We start from the raw sequence: 21,141 nt of genomic DNA on the forward strand, positions 1-21,141 counted from the left end.
ACTGAACATATTCACCTTGAATATTAGTTCCCTTTGGGGTGGATCGGGATTCAAAAGCTGGGTCCCAATAATATGTCAAAGCTCGTCGCATTCGCATTGTCAGGCCAATCCATATTATTTGTTTTAATCATGTTGTCTAACTTAGTTGGTAAGCATTGGAACAGTAGGACATTAAACTGGGAGAACAGATTCCCATTATTAAAGGCCAGGTCTCCTGCAAAAATGCTGTAGCAGGCCACAAATCGCTCCCAATAGTCAGGCTTAGGTTTGCATTCAAGAACTTTAGTGATGTTTACAGATTGCTAGAGAGCCCTTTCCAAGGTTTGAATAATCTGGTCTGTCTTTTCCTTCTCATTAGGGTTTCCTACATGTAACTCCTCATAGGTTTAGTATCTTAATTCTGCCTTCCATTTCTGCCCCTCCTCAGTTGAGAGAATCATGCAGCAGGGACCAAATAAATCTTGTGGGGTCGCATTAAGCATTGGTATAGTACCCCATGCGGACAGACTGTGCTGGATTTTCTTTTCTATCTGGGGCCTGATTCATGATCATTATCAGTCCTTGAGGCTTCCAGGGTGCATACACAGGAATCACTGAGGGCTGTCCCTCCTCCTACTCGTGGATTGGGCAGGATTCAGGTGGGCAGTTGTCTTTGTGGAGCCATTAACTCTGGGGTTCTATTGGATTCTTCCCTCTCTGTCTCGGAATAATCCTCGGAATAATTCCCTTTCTGGATCTGAAGTTATAGGGACCTCCCCTTCCCAGCTGTCGCTGTTTTACCCAAGCGGCCACTGTATCTGAATACTGGGAGAATTGGGTTTCAGGAACACCTGGCACCTGGTAAGGTTGGGGGGGGGGGGGTATGGTGGGTGCCCACTCCTCATCGCGGTCACTGTCCTCAAACAGGGTCAGTATGCCAGACATGGGTTTGGGATCCCTTATTTCCCTATCAGTTTGAACTTTAGACTGACATTCCTGCCCTTCTCTCCTATCTAGGCCGGCCTTGATTTGCTTGCATTGTTTTTCCTGCTTTCGTTTTCGGTGCCCATCCCCCTATTCATGCTCCACCTTTAGCGTCTCCCAACCTTTTGGTGTTCCTTCTGCAGTACATACCTCTATCACTTTGTCACATGCATTATTCCTCCAACTTGCTAATAACATACTGTTCCACTTTACGTCTGCCTTTTCCTTCCATTCCCTTTTCAACAATTCCCACTTCTTTCCGTAGTTCTTTTTCCATATCAAATTTACTGTTGTTCTTATGAGGTAATATCCCATGTTCCCCCCAGTGGCCGCATTTCGTTCCCCAATTTCTTATTCAGTGCTGCACTCAACATTCGCATATCTTTTTCCTTGTCTGGAAAACTCTCACACGTATTGTGTAGGGCTGCTCTTGGCCCACTCGTATTAATCGACTGCAATTGATTCATGTTCTCTAAGTAATTTACCTGGCACAAAGCCTTCTGCTCAATTAGTAAATAAGATAAATTTAACCAGCTTGGCACCTCTTGTTCAATTGATAAATTGACCCGGCATGAATGCCTCCTGCCTAATTAGTAAAATTTACCCGGTACTGCCTCCTGCTCAATTAATAAACTGACCCGGTACCGCCTCCTGCTCGATTAATATAATTTGCCTACCTTATACGAGCCTCCCAGTAGATTCTTTCCTGATCCCGACAAGGTTATGCAATCAGCCTTGGGCAAGGGACCGTGCCTCCAAAGGAATTAATGGAGAGCAACAAAAGGTAAAAGACCTATTGGGCCCCCGGTCGGTCTCCACAGTCCCCAGAGTGGTCCAGCCACTTACTCAGCCCATCTGCTTGGCACTCCCTGTATTGGGATCCTGTTTGTGATGCTAAATGTTAAAGTCGAATCTGAATAAAACTCGGGAGACCAGCTTCTTATAGTTACAACAGTTTATTGTGCACCCTCCTGCAGGAGTTTGAGACCCAGTTGTCAGAGGGAAGGCACGTAAGTACTGCCACCATCAGACAAGTGGGCCCACTCTCTCTGGTTGCAGCCATATATTTATACATAGCAAGCCCCATACATTACTGTTACAAGATGTCATTAGAGCTGATACGCCCACCAAGTCTGTTGGTGCGAAACCTAGTTACAGATTAGAGAGTCTGCTAGATCAAGGCTTAATGACAGATGGATGTGCTGTCCAGTCCTTATCAGTTATTCCCTTTGCTAGGCCCTGACTTAATTACAGATGGATGTTCATTCCTGTCCTTATCAGTGAGTCCTCCTCCTCCTACTCAAATGAGGGTACAATGTACAATGTTGTCAAATACTCAATGTCTCTCTGCAAACTGTGATCAGCCTGTCTTAGCTAACTGCCGAAGACAGAGTTTACTTCAGTTCAAAAATTCCTATTCAGTCCCAATTATTCTTTTAGCCAGAGGTTATATAGGTTCAAAATGATTTTTTATATCCTCAATTTCTCAAGACTGCCACAGGGATTCCTAATCATGAATGAAATAAACAGCAGGCCTTTCAACCGCAACCAGTTCAAGGCCAAGAACAAAGTCAGCATCACCACTATCAGTATGCTTCAGTACGCGGATGACAACTCCATCGCAGCACGTATAGAAGAAGACCTCCAATATATCCTGAATACCTTTGCCAAAGTATATAGGACTCTGGGTCTTGTCTTGATTATAAAAAAGGCACCTGAAAGCTCTGGAACAATGCCACCAAAAATGCTTACAAAGGATACTGAGGATTAGCAGGAAGGACGGACGTACTAACAGCAGCATCTTAGGAGGCCGCATGAACAGCACCTTCATCACGATACAGTATTACCAGCTCCAGTGAATAGGTCAAGTCACCCAGATGTCTAACTCATGTCACCTCAAATGGATCCTTTGCTTCCAGTTGAAGGAAGGCCAGCGAGCCCCTGGTGGGCAAAGCAAATACTTAAAAGATAACATGAAAATCAACCTGAAGAAATTTGACATTCCGTCTAAAAACTGGGAGAACATTGCATTCAATAGATACACCTCGAGGAAATCTGCTCAAAAGGAAGCTGAGAATGACCTCTGCTGTGCTGCAGCGAACAAGCAGCAGGAGAGACTGCTGAACCAGAAGACCCAACCACTAACTACAGTCACCACCTACTCTTGGCCACACTGCACCAGAATATGCGGATAACAAATCGGCCTCTACAGCCACCTGAGGACCCAGGAATAGACAACCCCTTAGGAGAACATCATACTCAACTCGAGTGATCACACTACTGGTTGCTATGTGCTTTCTATCTTTGGTATCTTCTATGCGATGGGAGAGTAGTGGATAGGGCCTTTAATTATGTTGGCTGCAATACTGTGACAGTGAGAAATGTTGAGAGTCAATGGAGGGGGAGTTAGTTTACATGAGGTTCTGAGCTGTGTCTATATATGTCTACAGTTTCTTGATCATGGGCAGTGCATTTGCTTTATCGAGCAATGATGCATCTGGATAGCATGCTTTCTGTGGTGCATCAAGAAAATTTGATGGCGGTCAAAAGGAACATCCTGAGAAAGTAGACATGCTAGGCTTACTTGGCTGTGGTGTCAACTAGGACAGGCTAGTTCACTCTCAGGAACTTGCAACTTTCAACTCTTGCAATTTCAGCATTGTTAATGTAGACAGGAGCATGTGCATCTCTCTTCCTGAATTCACTGACCAGCTCTTATGTTTTACTGATATTGAGTGAAGGGTTGCTGTCTTTACACCATGTCACTAAGTTGTCTACTTCCTTCCTATACAGCAGTTCATTGTTATTTATGACACTGCCTAGTACCTTGGGATCATTTGCAAACTTGTAGATGGAGTTAGAGCAAAATCAGGCCATGCAGCCAATATTGTTTTATGGCATTGAGACACAGTTTTGTGGGCACCAATGTTGTGGATAATCCTGGTGGAGTTGTTGCTGCCTGGTAGTGGCCTGCTGGTCAGAAAGTCAAGGACCCAGTTGCAAAGGGAGCTGTTGAATCCCAGGTCAGGAGTTTATAATAAATAAATTAATTATTAATGATTTTATAAATAAAATCTTTTAAAACTCAAACAGAAGAAAGTGATTTACAACTGTCTGATTAACTTACATAGATTGGAAAATGTAGCCTATCAGATAGATTATAAGAATATAGTAAGTGCAGATGCAGCCAATCAATCACACGGTGAATTGAACGGGCCAGCTACATGCAGGGTGACGCTCTCATTTCGGCACAGGCTTTTGAATGCACGTCCGTTTGTCTCAGCAGGCCCAGTTCCTAGCTCCTGAATGTGCTGATGCTGTCGTGACTCAGTAAAAATGTTCTATTATACTACTCCGTTGTAGCTCGTGCTCATGAGAACCTTACAGAAAATAAATAAGACGTTTTGTTTTTTTCTAAACAAGCAAGATGTTCAGTTTCAACATGCTAGGGCTTAATTTCATGGGGTTTCTGCCAGATTCAAGACTGGTATTTTATGGTAAAACCACTTTCAGGCAGTGAGATGTTATAAGATTTTCTCATGAGGACGTAGGTTTATGAATTTTTATTTAGTTATTGTGTTAGTATGTGGGTATTGCAGGAAAGGGCAACATTCATTTCCCTTTCTTAATTCCCATGGAGAAGGCAGTGGGAAGCTTCCATCTTGAAGACATACAGTCATTGAGTAGCTGCCACAGAATTGGCTGACTGAGTATTTGCATTAACGAGCAGGTGTACAGGTGTATCTAATAAGTGGTACTGAGTGTATACTTCTTGTTATAATTTATGGTATATTTTTATATATTGCACTGTACTGCTACCATAAAGCAACAAATTTTGTGATAATAGACCTGATTCTGATTCTGATTCCTAGCAGATGCAGTCCTTCTGGTGAAGAAACTGTTGGATAAAATTATTGACTTAAAAATAAAATGATGAAGGTCATTGATGCATCTCATTGTTTATTTATGTATTTATTACCTTATTCATTCTTCAACTCTGTCTTGTTCTCTTTATCTGCTTATATAGAACTACAGTCTGATGGAGCAAAGCACCGTTCACGTGGTACAGTGCACATCTCAACCAGCTCAACAACCAACGGATGACACATGTTCTGCAAATTCTATGGGAAGGAGTGGAAGAGAAACAGGCATCTTAAGCAAATTAGGTTTCAGCACACCCATGGTTCAAAGACTTTCTACAGATCATACTGTAATTTTGGGGCATGGAGGCCAATGCAGTAATATCCAATCTGAAAATTCAGGTAATGACATTAAACCATATTTTCAACAACACATCATGTAGATTCCATGAATGATTAAAAGCTTCTGATCTTTATATGTTTTACTTGTTTTGAAAACAAAGTGGAATCAAATAAACTTAACTTGAGGAGCAATCTTTGAAGAAAACAAACCTCAAGAAGGTATATCATTACAGGTGGTCTTTCTCAGTGTTCAGAAAAATATTCCATAACCAACACTGGAACAGATGATATACTCATTGAATTCACAAGTGTAAATGTGATCTTGCTCTGTGCAAGTTGGCTGCCACATTTTCAGCATTACAACTTAGCTGTGACTGCACATCAAAAGTTGGCTGCAAAACATTTTGAGGTGAACTGAGGCTGTGAATGATGTGATGGAAATGCAAATCACTGTTTCTCGTAGCCAAATGGCAGCAAAAGTAAGAAGTATTTTATGGAGCTATTGCAGACTTACACTCAGTGGCCACTTTATTAGTTACCTCCTGTACCTAATAAAGTGGCTTCTGAGTGTACGTTTGTGGTCTTCTGCTGCAGTTGTCCATTCATTTCAAGGTTCAACATGTTGTGTGCTCAAAGATGCTCTTCTGCACACCGCTGTTATAATGCATGGTTATATAAGTTACCATTGCCTTCCTGTCAGGTGGAATCAGTCTGGCCACTCTCCACTGACCTCTCTCATAAATGAGGTATTTTTGCCCACAGAATTGCCATTCACTGGAGTTTTTTTTTTGTTTTTTGCACCATTCTCTGTAAACTTTAGAGACTGTTGTGTGTGAAAATCTCAGGAGATCAACAGTTACTCAAAGCACCCCATCTGGCACGAATAATCATCCCATGATCAAAGTCACTTCAATCACTTTTCTTCCCCATTCTGATGTTTGGTCTGAACAACAACCGACCCTCTTGACCATGTCTGCATGCTTTATGCATTAGATTGCTGCCACATGATTGACAGATTAGATATTTTAGATGTATTTCATTACTGGGCACCATGGTAGAATCGTGTTTAGTATGATGCTGTTACAGCTTGTAACATTGGAGTTCAGAGTTCAGTTCTAACATCCTCTGTAAGAAGTGGGTACATCCTACCCTTAAATGGGTTTCCCCAGGTGCTCCAGTTTCTTTCCATTGTCCAAAGATGAACCGGTCAGTAGGTTAATTAGTCATTGTACTTTGTCCTGTGCTTAGGCTAGGATTTAAAAAGTGTGTTGTTGGGTGGTGTGGCTTATTGGGCTGGAAGGGCCTGCTGTATGCTATATCTTTCAAATAAATATAATAAATAACCACTGAGTGTCTGTCAAGACTCTTTAAGTGTTTCCACTTTTGCATTGCCTGTTCTTGGAGCAATACCTCCACCACTTTTCTGCCACTACTACTTCCCAGTGCCTCCTGAGCATCTGTATGGAGGCCTCTTGTGTCTCTGAAAACACTAGAGGTCTCTGATCTCTATTATCTGACCTCTTGTTTATTGTCAGGAAAACTAGGTATTTGGTCACTCATTTGTTCAGTTCTTCCTCACAGTACATCACTTCTTATACTATCTCTTCTACGATGTGTACATTTGTGTGGAAGTAAAGGGATTGGTACTCATTCAATGAACTATCATAGATACAATGGACTGAGCAGCATCTGTAGCTGCTGTACCATCCACTGACTCTATAATTGTGTGTTAACTGCAGATGCTCTGAACCAAACAATTTAATGATTTTAATGTGAATTGCTCTCATGTTGTTCATGACTTTTTATTTACATAGGCATAAAATACATTTCAACTGACGGTTTTCATTAGCTACTGCTGCGCTTCTTCTTCATATGCAGGAATAACCTTCCTTTATTGCTCATGGTGACAGAAGAAATTGCTCACAGTCCGAAATATTCATAGCAAGTTGGCCTTTTGACCTCGTGTAAAATCAAGTGATTTTTGTAAAACATTAGCATAATGGAACACTTTCAAAAAAGTAATGAATCACATGTGGTTTGGAGGATATGAAATACAAATAGGTAAGTTTATTGTACTCAAGAAGCAAGGGACAAAGTCTTCTTTGCTTGATTTTTAAAGTGCTGATGAGAATAATGTTGTTTTCACCTTATAGGCCTGCCTTACGATTCATTCAGAAGAGATGTGCTTGCTAATAGCATCTGCATTTTGGGAATGGTTGTCTACTTTTGTCTTAATTAACTGTCAAAAATATGTCTAATTACCTGATTGTTACTGCGCTATTCATGCAAATTGCAGACTGCAGCCATTTGTTCCCTCCCTTGTGGAGTTCAGCTATGTGTCCCTGTAGAAGGGGCATTCTGGTAGGTCAGGAAATGCATCACTTCTTAAGGCAGTAGTTATTTAAATTCCATTAACTTGGATCTGACAGCTTGCTTCCTCACTCTGTGTCGGCATTTATAGTGGTTACAAATTTAATTCCCTGCAGCACAACAGAATGTTGACTTTCCATAAAAGAGCCTGTCACCAGAGCAGTAAGTGTACTAGAAATGAACTTAGCTAGGAAAACTAAATGCAGTGACAAGAAATTATTTCTGCCTTATGGCAGCAGGAACACAACTCTTAAGATTCCTTGAGGTGCAACTATCAATGAACCGCAATGAAGCTGATGATAAAATATAAAGATAACAAATAATATTTTTTCCAAGGAAGCATTCATTAACTATGTTGGTGATCCATCACCAAAGCATCATCCCCTCCACTATCAATGCAAACTACGAACACACTGCAATTTCAGTAATACCTTTGTGACCTAGAAATAAATTGCTACTTCAGCAATGAGTCTTCATGCTGGAATTCCCTCCTCAACACTGTTATGGATGTACCTTCATTAGAAGGATTGCAGTGGTTTGAGAAGGTGATTCACCATCATCTTCTGAAGGGTGGTTAGAGATGGGCAGTAAATTTTTGCTTTATCAAAGATGTCCATGTTCTGAGAAAGGATTGGGGAAAAATAAGTTGAATCTGCTGTACAATGTCATGATGTTTCAGAGAGCAATATCTTTGAACCTAATAACTTTACACAAATCAGTTTTAGTTTACACTTGTGCAGAATACTTGATCAATTTGAAAGGGCTCAAATTAAGTACATCCACTGGTATGATGGTTTATGACTGAAAATAGTATGGCATGTGAAAATGCACGAGATGTTGATTCTCATGAGTGAATACAGTTGAGTAATTATCAGTTTGGAAAACAAGGCAACAATTCTATGCTTCAAACCTCCAGATTAAAGAAAGCCTTAAAATGCCATATCTCTGTCTCTGTCATTTTACCAGAGGAGCAGAATTAGATCATACGACCCATTGAGTCTGCTCCACCATTCCATTATGACAGATTTATTATCCCTCCAACCCCATTTTCCAGCCTTCTCCTCAAAATCTTTGACATCCTTACAAATCATGAACCTTTCAACCTCTGCTTTAAATATACCCAATGACTTGATCTCCAGAGCCATTTGTGGTAATGAATTCCACAGATTCACCACCCTATGACCAAAAAAAAATTGCTCTTCATCTGTGTTCTAAAGGGACATCCTTCTATTCTGATAATGTACCCTCTGCTAATTTCCTCTGCTATGGGAAACAAATATCCTCTTGATCTAAGCCTTTCAATATTCAATAGATTTCAGTGAGATCCCATTCATTCTTCTGAACTCAGGTGAGTACAGGCCCAATGTCATGAAACATACCTCTTGCAGTACCCCTTTGATTCTCAGCATCGTTCTAATGAACTTCCTCTGTACCCTCTCCAATGGCAGCATATCAGTTCTTAAATAAGGGGCCCAATACTGATCACGATATTCTTTATCACAAACAGGAGAAAATCTGCAGTTGCTGGAAATCTGAGCAACACACACAAAATGCTGCAGGAACTCAGCAGGCCAGGCAGCATTTAGGAAAAGAATACAGTTGACATTTTGAGCTGAAATCCTTCATTTTTTTCTGAACACTAGACCTAACCAGTTTCCCTCACCATCACCTTCCTGTCTGGTGTGAGGAGTGTGGTGTGAAGAGAGTGGTGATGGAAGGGATCTGGTTAGGTCTGTTGTCCAGAAAAAAAAATGTAGTGTTTCAGCCAAAAACGTCGACTGTACTCTTTTCCTAGATGCTGCCTGGCCTGCTGAGTTCTTCCGGCATTTTGTATGTGGGGCGCAATACTCTGAAGTGCAGTCTGACCAATGCCTTATAACAACTCAGCATTATGTCTGTGCTTTTACGTTCTAGTCCTCTCGAAATGAATGCTAACATTGCTTTTGCCTTCCTTAACACCGACTCACCCTGCAAGTTGATTTAAGAATGGGGTTAAGAGAGAAATGGATCAGCTACGATGAAATGGTGGAGCAAATTTGATGGGCTGAATAACCTAATTCTGCTGCTTTGTCTTATGTTCTTATGATAAGTTAACCTTTAGGGAATCCTTTGCATGTCTGATTTCTGAATTTTTTCCCTATTCAGAAAATTGTCTACACCTTTATTCCTTCTACCAATGTGCATGACCATACACTTCCCTGAATCTTAAAAAAAAACTTCAGTAATGGTCTGAGGCCCACTTATCACCATTCTCTGCACAAATGGCAGGTCATTAGCAATTAAACAGAATGGTGAGGCTCAAATTGTAAGCATATTTTGCCTCTTCCCATGTTATCACTGCATTCCTTAGCCTGAACCTGAATTTCTGACATGGTGTTTGTATCCCTCTCCTTTAAGGTGATGTTGTGGGAAGTCCAGGAGGTAGAGAGTCAGAGAGTCATAGAACACTACAACACAGAAGCAGACCCTACTGCCCATCTAGTTCATGCTTGAACTATTAATCCGCCTGGTCCCATTAACCTGCTCCTGGACCATAGCCCTCCATATCCATCCCATCCACGTACCTATCCGAATTTTGCCTAAATGTTGAAATCGAACCCGCATCCATTATTTGCATTAACAGTTTGTTCCACACACCCATGGATACAAAAAGTAAATCAGAAAAGTTTTTAGCAGAATAAGTGGTTTTAGAGAGAATGGGTGGGTGGGTGTGAATCACAAGCACTTGCCTAGTTCTTGACCAGACTCTTCTTCTTCTCAGGCACTACCTTTGGAATCAAGGATGACTGTTTCCCTTCCAGTCTTATGAAGTGGCTGATGAGGCCTAAGGGGGTGGGGGGGCAGAAAACTCTTGTGGTTGGGGCCATTGATGGTCAAGTGGATAGCCAGGCACAAAGTTTATGAGATGGTGCACATCTTCTACCAGTTATGCAGGTCTCTGTGCTCTGCTTTGAATGGAATGGACTCGGGGTTCTCAACATCTTCCTGAGTGTTCCATCTCCACTGTGAATGATCAGTGCCAGGATCCCCATGAGTCAGTGGTCATATTGCATTTCTTCATGGATGTTTTAATTGTCCAGCAGGTAATTTCCCATATCAAAGCTTGGAAGAGAGGCCTGTTTCAGGAATATTGTGATGGGAAAATGAACAACATGTGTGGGGCCTGTAGCATATGTTATAAAGAAGCCCTAAATTTAAAAAATGCACATAAGTATTAAAACATAAATTATTTACTTACACAGTAAAGTAATTCAATTTTTTCAATTGCTGTACAGCCAGATAATATAACAAATGTCTGACACTTCAGTAATAGTATTACTTACATGTAAGTATCAATTTCAAATGTCAAAAGTAATGAAACTACAATTTAAAAGTTACATTTTCTAGATTTAGCATGAGCAAATTTGTTGAAATACACTGGAAATGTCTATTTCACACAGAAGTTCATGTTCAATGCTCATTAGAGAGAGATTGTTCAATCTATTTTAACCCATGGTGCTCCTTAGTTCATTTAAAAAAAATTCTGTCAACTTACATGTTTTTGATATCACAAGTTGGTCTCCTCTTTCTTTTTCTTCCTTCGCTTTACGTATTGCACTTCCAGAAGCATAATGATGTCCAGTATCTCTGGCTCTATTGCTCATTGCTATCTGCAATGGAAAAAAAATGAAATATGCACTTAAAAACAAATAGTTTATGTTACAAAAGCTAAGTAGCGGTATCAACAAAGACTAGTGAACGATAACAAATTTATGTGACTGTTGTGGCTATGAACGTGTGTGGATCACGTGCACTCAACAACCAACTAGGAAAAGTGTTCTGAAAATTATCTGTTTAGTTGCTTATTGAAACTTACTTCAATTGGGAAATACAGGTTGAAACTCCCAGTCTAATTCGATCTTGTATGTTCTGAGCTGGTTCAGACTACCGAAAGTCAGGAAAAAAATGAGGAATCATGAACTGGTCGCATAAAACCGCTGAGCCGCACATCCCTTGTTGTAGGCTTGCGGCGGCGGCGTAACAGCGCATGCTGCAGCGGCTTGGGAGATAGCACAAAGGTCACCATGATGCAGCAAGGAGCCAACACATGTCTGCACACAAATACCATGCAGCATTTAGCTCTCCCGACATGAAAGCAACAACATTGCTAGATTGTTGTGAGCATACGGTGAGATGCCGATTTCACCAGACTTCAACTTGCAAGCACTTAGTGCGGGGCCCGTAGCATATGCTACTTTTGCTACTAGGTTAATCCAGCATTGGTGTGCAGGCCCTCCATTTTGCCTCCTTAGCTGTCTCCTTCAAGTACAGAGTCCCACATGAAACACACACACCTGGCAATCATATAGGACTGTATCATGCAGGAACTTTATAAATGCATAATTGTTTTTGTCCTAATGTAGTGTCTTGGCCTGAAATGTCAACTGTTTATTCCCCTACATAGCCTGACCTGCTGAGCTCCTCCAGCATTTTGGGTATTGTCAGTTATACACAACTGATCTGCAGCCATAAAAGATTCTTAGATGCATGATAAAGCCTGACGTAATGCCCGAATGATCTGTTATGATCATGAGGGCTGTCTCTGAGGAGAGAAAGGATAGCCAGATCATGCGTGACTGAAATAAGGTAATTAGTAGGTGATTTTAATTTTCAGCATATTAACTAGGACTCCAATACTGTAAAATGATGGGATGGAACAGAGTTTGTCAAATGTGTTCAGGAAAGTTCCCTTAATCAATATATAGGGGTGCCAACTAGAGAGACCATGCCACTGGATCTCCTATTAGGGAATGAGCAGGACAAGTAACAGAAGTGTGTGTAAGGTAGCACTTTGTGATCATACTTCCATTAGTTTCAAGATAATTAAGGAGAAGGATATGGTGCTGTGATTAGCAAACAAGTAACAACCTACCCTGATGCCTTTTATATCATGGGTGGGAACTTCAATCAGACTTGTTTGATGAAATTGCTGCCCAAATATCATTAGCATGTCATCTGCAGCACCAGAGGTCCCAACACATGTGACCACTGTTATACTGTAGTTAGGAATACCTACTGTTCGATCCCTGGACTGCATTTCAGGAAGTAATCATCTGGCTGTCCTCTTCCTACCTCTATACAAGCAAAGGCTAAAGAGCAAGGCTCCAGAGATAAGGACAACAAAGAGGTGGCTGCAGGAGGCAGAGGAGTAGCTATAGGATTTATCAGAGGATCTGAACAAATATACCATAGCTGTCATGGACATTATAAAGATGAGTGTGTTCCCACAAAATCATTCAGAGTTTTCCCCAACCAGAAGACCTGGATGAGCCAAGAGATCTGCAATCTGCTGAGGGCCAGATCACTGCTGTTTAGGTCTGGTGACGAGGTTAAATACAAGAGGTCCAGGTACAACCTCAGGAAAGCCATCTCACATGTAAATTCTGGACCAAACTTGAATCACTGAAGGATGTTCGACAGCTGTGGCAGGGCTAGAATGTTATCACCTCCTACAAAGTTGAAACCAAGCAACATAGATGACATAGCAACATAGCTTTGTTCCCAGATAAACTTAATGCCTTTTATGTTCACTTTCACGAACTCCCACAGCATCTGATAGCCTTGTGATTTCAGTCTCTAATGCCGACATGAGAACACCCTTCAGAAGGGTGAACCCACAGAAAGCATCTGACCCAAATGGGATACCTGGCCACGTACTGAAGCCTGTGTTATTCAACTGGCTGGTGTGTTCACTGATATCTTTCACCTCTCATTTAGGCAATCTGAGGCACCAACCTTCTTCAAGCATGTTTCAATTATATGGGTGCACAAGAAGAATGTGATAACCTCTATCATCAAGTAACACTTACATCCACTGTGATGAAGTGCTTTGAGAGGCTGCTGACAAAGCATATTAACTCCTGTCTGAGAATTGACTTGGATCCGCTTCAATTTGCCTAAAATCACAATGGGTCAACATCAGATGCCATTTCATTGGCTTCTCATCAGGACAGTGAAGATGTAGCCATCATCCATTGAATACAACTCAGCATTCAATACTGTCATTGCCTCAAAACAAATCAATAATTTCCAACATCTGGGCCTCAATATCATGTTGAGCAACTAGGTCAGGGGTCAGCAACCTTTACCACTGAAAGAGCCTCTTGGACCCGTTTCCCACAGAAAAGAAAACACTGGGAGCCGCAAAACCCGCTTGACATTTAAAATGAAATAACACTGCATACAACGTTTTGTTTTGCCTTTATGCTATGTATAAACAAACTGTAATGTGTTGCATTTATGAAATTGATTAACTCCTGCAGAGAAAATGAAATTACATTTCTGCATGCAACAAAAACATTTTGAACTCCGAAAAAAAGACGTTGGGTTGAAGGTTACTTTTAAGTAAAATACTCAACGTCTATTTGAGTCCTTCTTGTATTTATGAAAAACGCCAAACTTAAATTTGCCGCCAGCAGCAAACCAAAAATAACGTCAGCTTGCTGTCAACCTGAAAAATAAAAGGAATATTTCACTGAACAATGAAAACATATGAATATACGTAAAATAATAGGCAATTAAAATATTTATCATACTTGTTCAGGTTGACTCACACCTGACAATGCAGTCGTATTTAGTAGGGATGGATCGATGCTTAGGGGAGTGACCGGGAAGGATAATGTGTTTTTTTCCTCTCTGAACTCACAGAAGCGTTTCCCAAACGATGTTTGCATTGCGATGATTGCAGAATGTAAATACTCCGAATTTATCATGTCGTGACCTTGTTTGAACTCTCTCAAATTGGGGAAGTGAGACAATGTGCCTTTCTGTAAATCTCTGGCAAGCAACGTCAACTTGCGCTCGAATGCCAAAACATCCTCCAACATGTGCAGGGCTGTACGTCCTTACCCCGTTGAAGAGCTGTGTTCAGCGTGTTCAGGTGCGCTGTCATGTCTACCATGAAGTGTAGCTTTTCCAGCCACTCTGGCTGTTCCAGCTCAGGAAAGTTGAGCCCTTTGCTGCCCAGGAAAGTTTTCACTTCTTCCAGACACGCGACAAAGCGTTTCAGCACCTCCCCCCGGACAACCATCAGACTTTGTTGTGCAGCAGGAGATCAGAATATGCAATTTCCAGCTCGTCCAGTAACAAACGGAATTGACGGTGATTTAAACTTTTTGCCATTATTTTATTGACAATCTGAATGACAACATCCATTACTTCTGTGCATTCCGGAGGAAATGTTTGAGCGCACAGTGCCTCTTGGTGCAAGATGCAGTGAAAAGTCAGCAGCTTTCTGTCCAGCGACTTCTGCAGTAAAGCCACAATTCCCTTGTGCGTTCCCGTCATATTCGGTGCCCCCATCAGTAGCTACTGACACCAGATGGGTGGTCTTTATTCCTTTGGCTCTTAAACAATTCAAGACAGCCTCTCAGATGTCCTCCCCCCGTGTTTGGTCTTTTAGAGGTATCAACTCAATCAGTTCTTCCTGTGGCCCGGCAGAGTTTACATACCGGCAGAACAACGCTATTTGTTCAATATCACCTTTGTCTTTAGACTCGTCACAGGCAATCGAGTAGGCCACAGCTGAATTGATGTCTTTAATTTGCTGTCTTGTGATGTCTTCTGCCATTTTTATGGTTCTGTCTTTGACAGTCTTTGCAGAGAGGGGCATATCCCTGATTTTCTGCACAATTTCACTCTTGTTTTTAAAGTCCGTGAATAGATGTTCTGAAATCTTAATGAAAGATTCTTTTATATATTCACCATCTGTAAACTGCTTCCCGTGCCTGACTATTTCCTGAGCGGCAATATAACTGGCGTATGTTGTTGATTTTCCAGACTTCATCCATTTCTGGAAATGATTTTTGCTCAGATCAACCTTCCGCATCAGTTCCGAAACGGCTTTTTTTCTCTCATCTCCATCCGGATATTTTTGAGCAAAGGCTGCGTGTTTATTCTGGAAATGCCTTGCGACATTTGACTTTTGGTTGTTTGCTAGTTTCTCATTGCATATTAAGCATACCGGTAAACAAGTCTCGTCAACAGTGAAAGCAAATGAATCTGTCCACGTATCATTAAACGTTCTGTTTTCTTCAGTCACTTTTCTTTTTTTAGAATTCTCCATAGTTGGCTTACCTTGGATCGAAAAATTAAAGAAATCGCGCACTGGCGGGTGTCAGGTATTGGCAGTGGTGACGTATATTAATAGCGATAAAAACACGTTGTAGCGGTGTGCTCACGCAGTCAGTAAACTGCAGTCGAATAACTTTATTCGAACTAAACAGCCTTGCTTTTAAGCCTCCCTCAACCCAGCCCCCATGGACGCAGATGCTGCAAAAGACGCGTACTCACAAACCCCCGTAGGCTATCTCCCTTAGCCGGAATGCTGGCTAATTGTGAGGAAATGTGTCGCCACACTTAGATTGTACAAGATCACCATAATCTTCAAATTTAGAATTACATTTCAAAAGCTAACAAACTAACATAAAATACATTTTAATTAAATACTGACCAATTATTTCCCAAAGCCACAGGGAGCCGCAGCACAGAGGTGAAAGAGCCACAAATGGCTCGGGAGCCGCAGGTTGCCGACCCCCGAACTAGGTCCTCAATTCCTCACTTGCAGTCCACAGTCAGTTTAGATTGACAACAACATCTCCTCCACAATCTCCATTTGCATAGGTAAATCACATGGTTGTACTTACTTTATACTAATGACTGTGGGACTACCTGCAGTTCCAGTGCCATATTTAAGTTCACTGATGATACTACTGTGGTGAGCCAAAGCGAAGGTGATAACGAATCAGTGTATAGGACCAAGATTGAAAATCTGGTTGAATGGTGCCACAACAACAACCTGTCACTCAATGTCAGCAAAACCAAAGAGCTAATTATTTACTACAGGACATGGAAACTGGTGGTAATGAGCCAGTCTTCATCAGTGGAGAGAGTCAGTAACTTTAAATTCCTCAGTGTTATCATTTCAGAGGATCTGTCCTGAGTAAGTGCCATCGCAAAGAAAGCATGACAGCCTCTCTACTTCTTTTGAAGTTTGTTCAGATTCAGCATGTCATTTAAAACTTTGACAAACTTCTATAGATGCATAGTGGCCAACGCACATACTCAACATTTTAGGAACAGCTTCTTCCCCACCGCCATCAGATTCCTGAATAGACAATGGACTCATGAACCCTACATCAGTATTTTTATCTTTGCTTTCCTTTTGAATCAAAATCAGGTTTAATATCATTGGCATATATTGTAAAATTTGTTGACGTTGCAGCAACAGTACAATGCAATACATAATAGAGAAAAACAAACTGTGAATTACAGTAAATATACTACATGTATGTGTGTGTTAAATAAGTAGCGCAAAAATAAAAATAAAAAATTAGTGAGCTAGTGTTGATGGGTTCAATGTCCATTCAGAAATTGGATATCGGAGGGAAAGAAGATGTTCCTGAATCATTGAGGCCATGTCTTCAGGCTCCTGTACCTCCCTCCATGAGAAGCAATGAGAACATTAGGTGATGTGGGTCCTTGATAATGGATGCTGCCTGTTTGAGGCATCACTCCTTGAAGATGCCTTGGATACTATGGATGCTAGTGCCCATGATGGAGCTGACTAAGTCTACAACTCTTCGTTGTTTTGTTGCTTGTTCAATCCTCTCTGGGAGTGCATCCCCACCCCACGCCCCAATAGCAGACGGTGACGCAGCCAGTTAGAATGCTCTCCACAGTTCTTCTATAGAAATGTGTGAGTGTGTGCCCTCAACCTTCTCTGTGACAGTAGCAATGAGAAGAGGGCATGTCCTGGGTGATGGGCTCCATCATGATTGGTGCAGCCTTTTTGAGGGATCACTCCTTGAAGGTGTCCTGGATGCTAGGAAGGCTAGTGCCCATGATGGAGCTGCCTGAGTTTACAACTTTTTGCAGCTTATTTCTGCAGCTTTGCAGTGGCCCCTCCATACCAGATTGTGGTATAGTATGCTGTTAGAATGCTTTCCACGGTACATCTGTTGAAATTTGCAAGTGTCTTTCGTGATGTACCAAATCTCCTCAAACTCTTAATGAAATACTGTGTGGAGGTGGCTCTCCTTGCAAGTAAATAATGAAGGCACCTATAATTTGATCCACTCTGAATTTGCCTTAGTTTCTTATCTTTTATCAGAAGACCTAGCAGAATTGTTTATTTTTTTCTCTTCCTTTTGTATTTGGCCTATTTGTTGTCTTTTACACATTGGTTGTTCATCCTTCTATGTTGTGTGAGGTTTTTCATTGATTCTATTGTGTTTGTTTTTATTTACTGTGAACGCCCACAAGAAATTGAATCTCAGGATCCTATACAATGATATATATGTACTTTGATAATAATTTACATTGAACTTTGAACCTTGAACAACAATCTCTAGAGTTTTCAGAGAATGTGAAAAATAAAAGGCATTCAGTGAGTGGCAGTTCTGTGGAGGAAAATGCCATTATAATGTGAGAGGTCAGAGGAGAATGGCTAGACTGGCTCAAGCTGACAGGAAGGCGACATTAATTCAAATACCACACATTACTACAGTGGTGTACAGAAGAGCATCTCTGAACACACAAAACATTGAAACTTGAAGTGTATGGGCAACAGCAACAAACAGACATACATTCAGTGGACACTTTATTAGGTACCCCCCCACCCACTGTACCTACATACCAAGATGTGAGCCATGATATGTATGCTGTTGACACTTCCTTTTTGGAGAGATGCTTAGAAATAAATTAACTGGTTGAAATCTACTATAAACCAGCATTCACCATCAAGGGTTCCCCACCATTAAGACCACACTTTCTTTTAACTGCTGCCATCAGGAAGGAGGTACAGAAACCACTAGGTTGAGGAGTAGTTATTACGTGTCAACCATCAAGCTTCTGAACCAGTGTAGATAACTTCACTCACCTCAACAATGAACTGATTCAACACTCTATGGACTCACTTTCAAGGACTCTACAACTCATGTTTTCAGTGTTATTTGGTTGGTTGGTTGGTTGTTTGTTTGTTTGTTTGTTTATTTATTTATTTATTATTAGGTTTTGCATTTGTAGAGTTTTTCTTTTCCATATTGGTTGTTTTTTAGTCTTTATGTATAGCTTTTCATTGATTCTATCCTATTTGTTTGTTAAACTGTGAATGCCTGCAAGAAAATGAATAACGTACTCTGGCAATAAATTGACTTTGAACACTGAACTTTGAACTCTGAAGGCTGTCCTTTCATTTGTCCCCTTTTACCTTCCAGGTTCAAGCAGTTACCACCGTTTTTATGTCTATTGCAAGACTGTGTGCAAGGCTGTGCAGCCTGGGAAACTAAGAGTACGATGCAATACTTGTAAGCAAGGAACATTGACTTTAGCAATGGTAAGATGCAATACTTTGTTCCTATAAGTGGCTGTAAATAGCATTTCAAAATGCTATGTTTGTCGTTGTGGTGCCACACTCTTCAAGAATTCTTGAAGGTGCATTTCCCTTTAAAAAAAATTGTCTCAGAATTGTTTGTCCGTAGGCAATGTAAGTAAAAAGTGAGTAGAACAGGGGGATAAACACACAGCCTAGTGCTGCACCTGTTCTAATGGTGATTGTGAAGGAAATGTTGCTGTCAATCACAACAGACTGGGGTCTGCAAGTGAGAAAATTAAGGATACATTCATATAAGGAGTGATCAAGATGTGGGTTTTAGAGCTTATTGATTAGTTTTATGAGGTAGATAGTCTTGACAGCTGTTATGGTGGGCTGAAACAACTAATGCCTATTGGTCAGCTGACAATCAATCCCAGGGATTGTTTAGCATCACTGATTGATTGACTTTCACTAATTGATTGTTGTTCCCATCAATGTCTTGAATGTTCTTTGGGTAGATCATGCATTGGGATTTGATTTTTGAGATTTTGTAGTTTTGTGGTTTTACTGAATAAAGGAGTATTCTGCATTCTGGCTTAGTCCTGTCTCCTGCATCCGGTCTCATCAGTAGTTATAGGTGAGCGAACACAACAGGTTGGCAACCATGTGCTGTAGTACAGCAACATGGCATTGTCAGCAGAAGACTTGCATGGAATTCTACAACAGCAGCAAGCTCAATATGAGATGGCCCAGCTGAAGTTAATTGAGACCTTGACCAGCAGGTTATTAGTGAGCCCAATAATGTTAGTGTCAAGCACTGAATAGAACTCACGTAAGTAATTATTGTGTTTACTGCTGATTTCCAGTTTGATGCCACTTTGGGAGTTATGTTTGAATCATGGTTTAAATGTTGCAAAGATATATTCTGGGTCAAGTTCACCAGTAAAGCTGGCTCATGGATGATATGCACTTTTCTCCAAAAATTAGGTACTGCTGGACATGACCATTATTTCAACTTAATTCTAGCTGAGAATCTGCGTGATCTATCATTTGACAAAATTGTACAGCAAGTAACAAGCATTTTTGAGGGTAATCATCTCTCCTCATTGTTCACTACCAAAGCCTGAAACTTGTTAAACGCAACGCTGATGACTGAATCCCACATGCCGGTGTCATCAATCACAAATGTGAAAAGTTCAGGCCAGGAAAACATGATTGAATCAAATGTCTGCTTTTTATTTGTGGACTTCAGGCACCTGATGATGTAAACATTTATAAGTGGCTCCTATCCAGACTGCAGCAAGACCCTGATATGATTTTACAAGCTGTTAATCAAGAATGTCAGCGGTTGATCAACCTAAAACACGATTCCAACCTAGTTGAACAGAATTATGTCAATGCAGTTTCCAATGGCCCAATCAGGTGTTTCCAAATAGCCAAACACAGCTTGTTGGAATTGCGGTGCATGGCATTAAACAAGAAACATTGAATACTAGAAACAAATTTGGAGCAAATGCCAATGCTGCAGTCACAAAGTAGGCTTTTTCCATCTTTCACTGTCTTCTAGGCATTGAAATATAAGGGCAAGAAGTTTCAAAAGCCACCTAAATTGATAAGGAATTTAATGGTTATATTCAAGGTTGACTCCCCCCCCCCCCCACCTCCAGGAGAAAGTACTTCAACATATTTATCAACAATCAGTTGTTCATGGTACAACTCAATACAGTATCAGAAATCACCATCGTCTTCAAGCACACGTGGTGGGCATTTGAGTCCCCACCAGTCAAATCAACGCTGCAGTGGATCTGGTGGATCCCTCCAGCTGTCTGTCAAACTGCATTGCATGGTGAAGCTGAATATACCAAGCGAATGGTATGTGTTACTGAACAGACCAACCAGATCTGAATGTCCTTGGTATTGACTGGATGGACAAGCTTGATCTCTGTATCACCTCTCTGGATGAGGTCTGTACGAAGACAGTGGCCAGTCAAATCATGTCAGTTGATTCTACACCACTATCAGTACATAAGACCATCCAACAGCAAATGCAATAACTCTATGCATCAGTGTTTCAAAAAGGTTTAGGTTGCTGTACCAAACTGCGAGCAGAACTTCATCTTCATCCAGTGACAAAGCCAGACTTCTGTCCCAAAAGACCAGTTCCATATGCAGCCTTACTAATCATGGAGCAAGAGCTAGATGGTCTGCAACAAGCTGGAGTGATCAAAGCTGTCAACTACTCGCTTTGAGCAC

The 21,141-nt window shown here is 41.1% G+C and overlaps 1 protein-coding gene across 4 annotated transcripts in view; it reads left to right on the forward strand.

The window, feature by feature from the left end:
* Positions 1–21,141, forward strand: part of prkn (parkin RBR E3 ubiquitin protein ligase) — a 1,175,275-nt gene that overhangs the window by 387,784 nt on the left and 766,350 nt on the right. For all 4 annotated transcript variants that reach the window (XM_059986467.1, XM_059986469.1, XM_059986470.1 and 1 more), the window contains 2 exons: positions 4,991–5,225; positions 18,791–18,909. In XM_059986467.1, coding sequence (XP_059842450.1) covers positions 4,991–5,225; positions 18,791–18,909 — 354 coding nt within the window. The remainder of the gene's footprint in view (positions 1–4,990; positions 5,226–18,790; positions 18,910–21,141) is intronic.

The sequence above is a fragment of the Hypanus sabinus genome, chromosome 12, assembly GCF_030144855.1.
Source record: "Hypanus sabinus isolate sHypSab1 chromosome 12, sHypSab1.hap1, whole genome shotgun sequence".
NCBI lineage: Eukaryota > Metazoa > Chordata > Chondrichthyes > Myliobatiformes > Dasyatidae > Hypanus > Hypanus sabinus.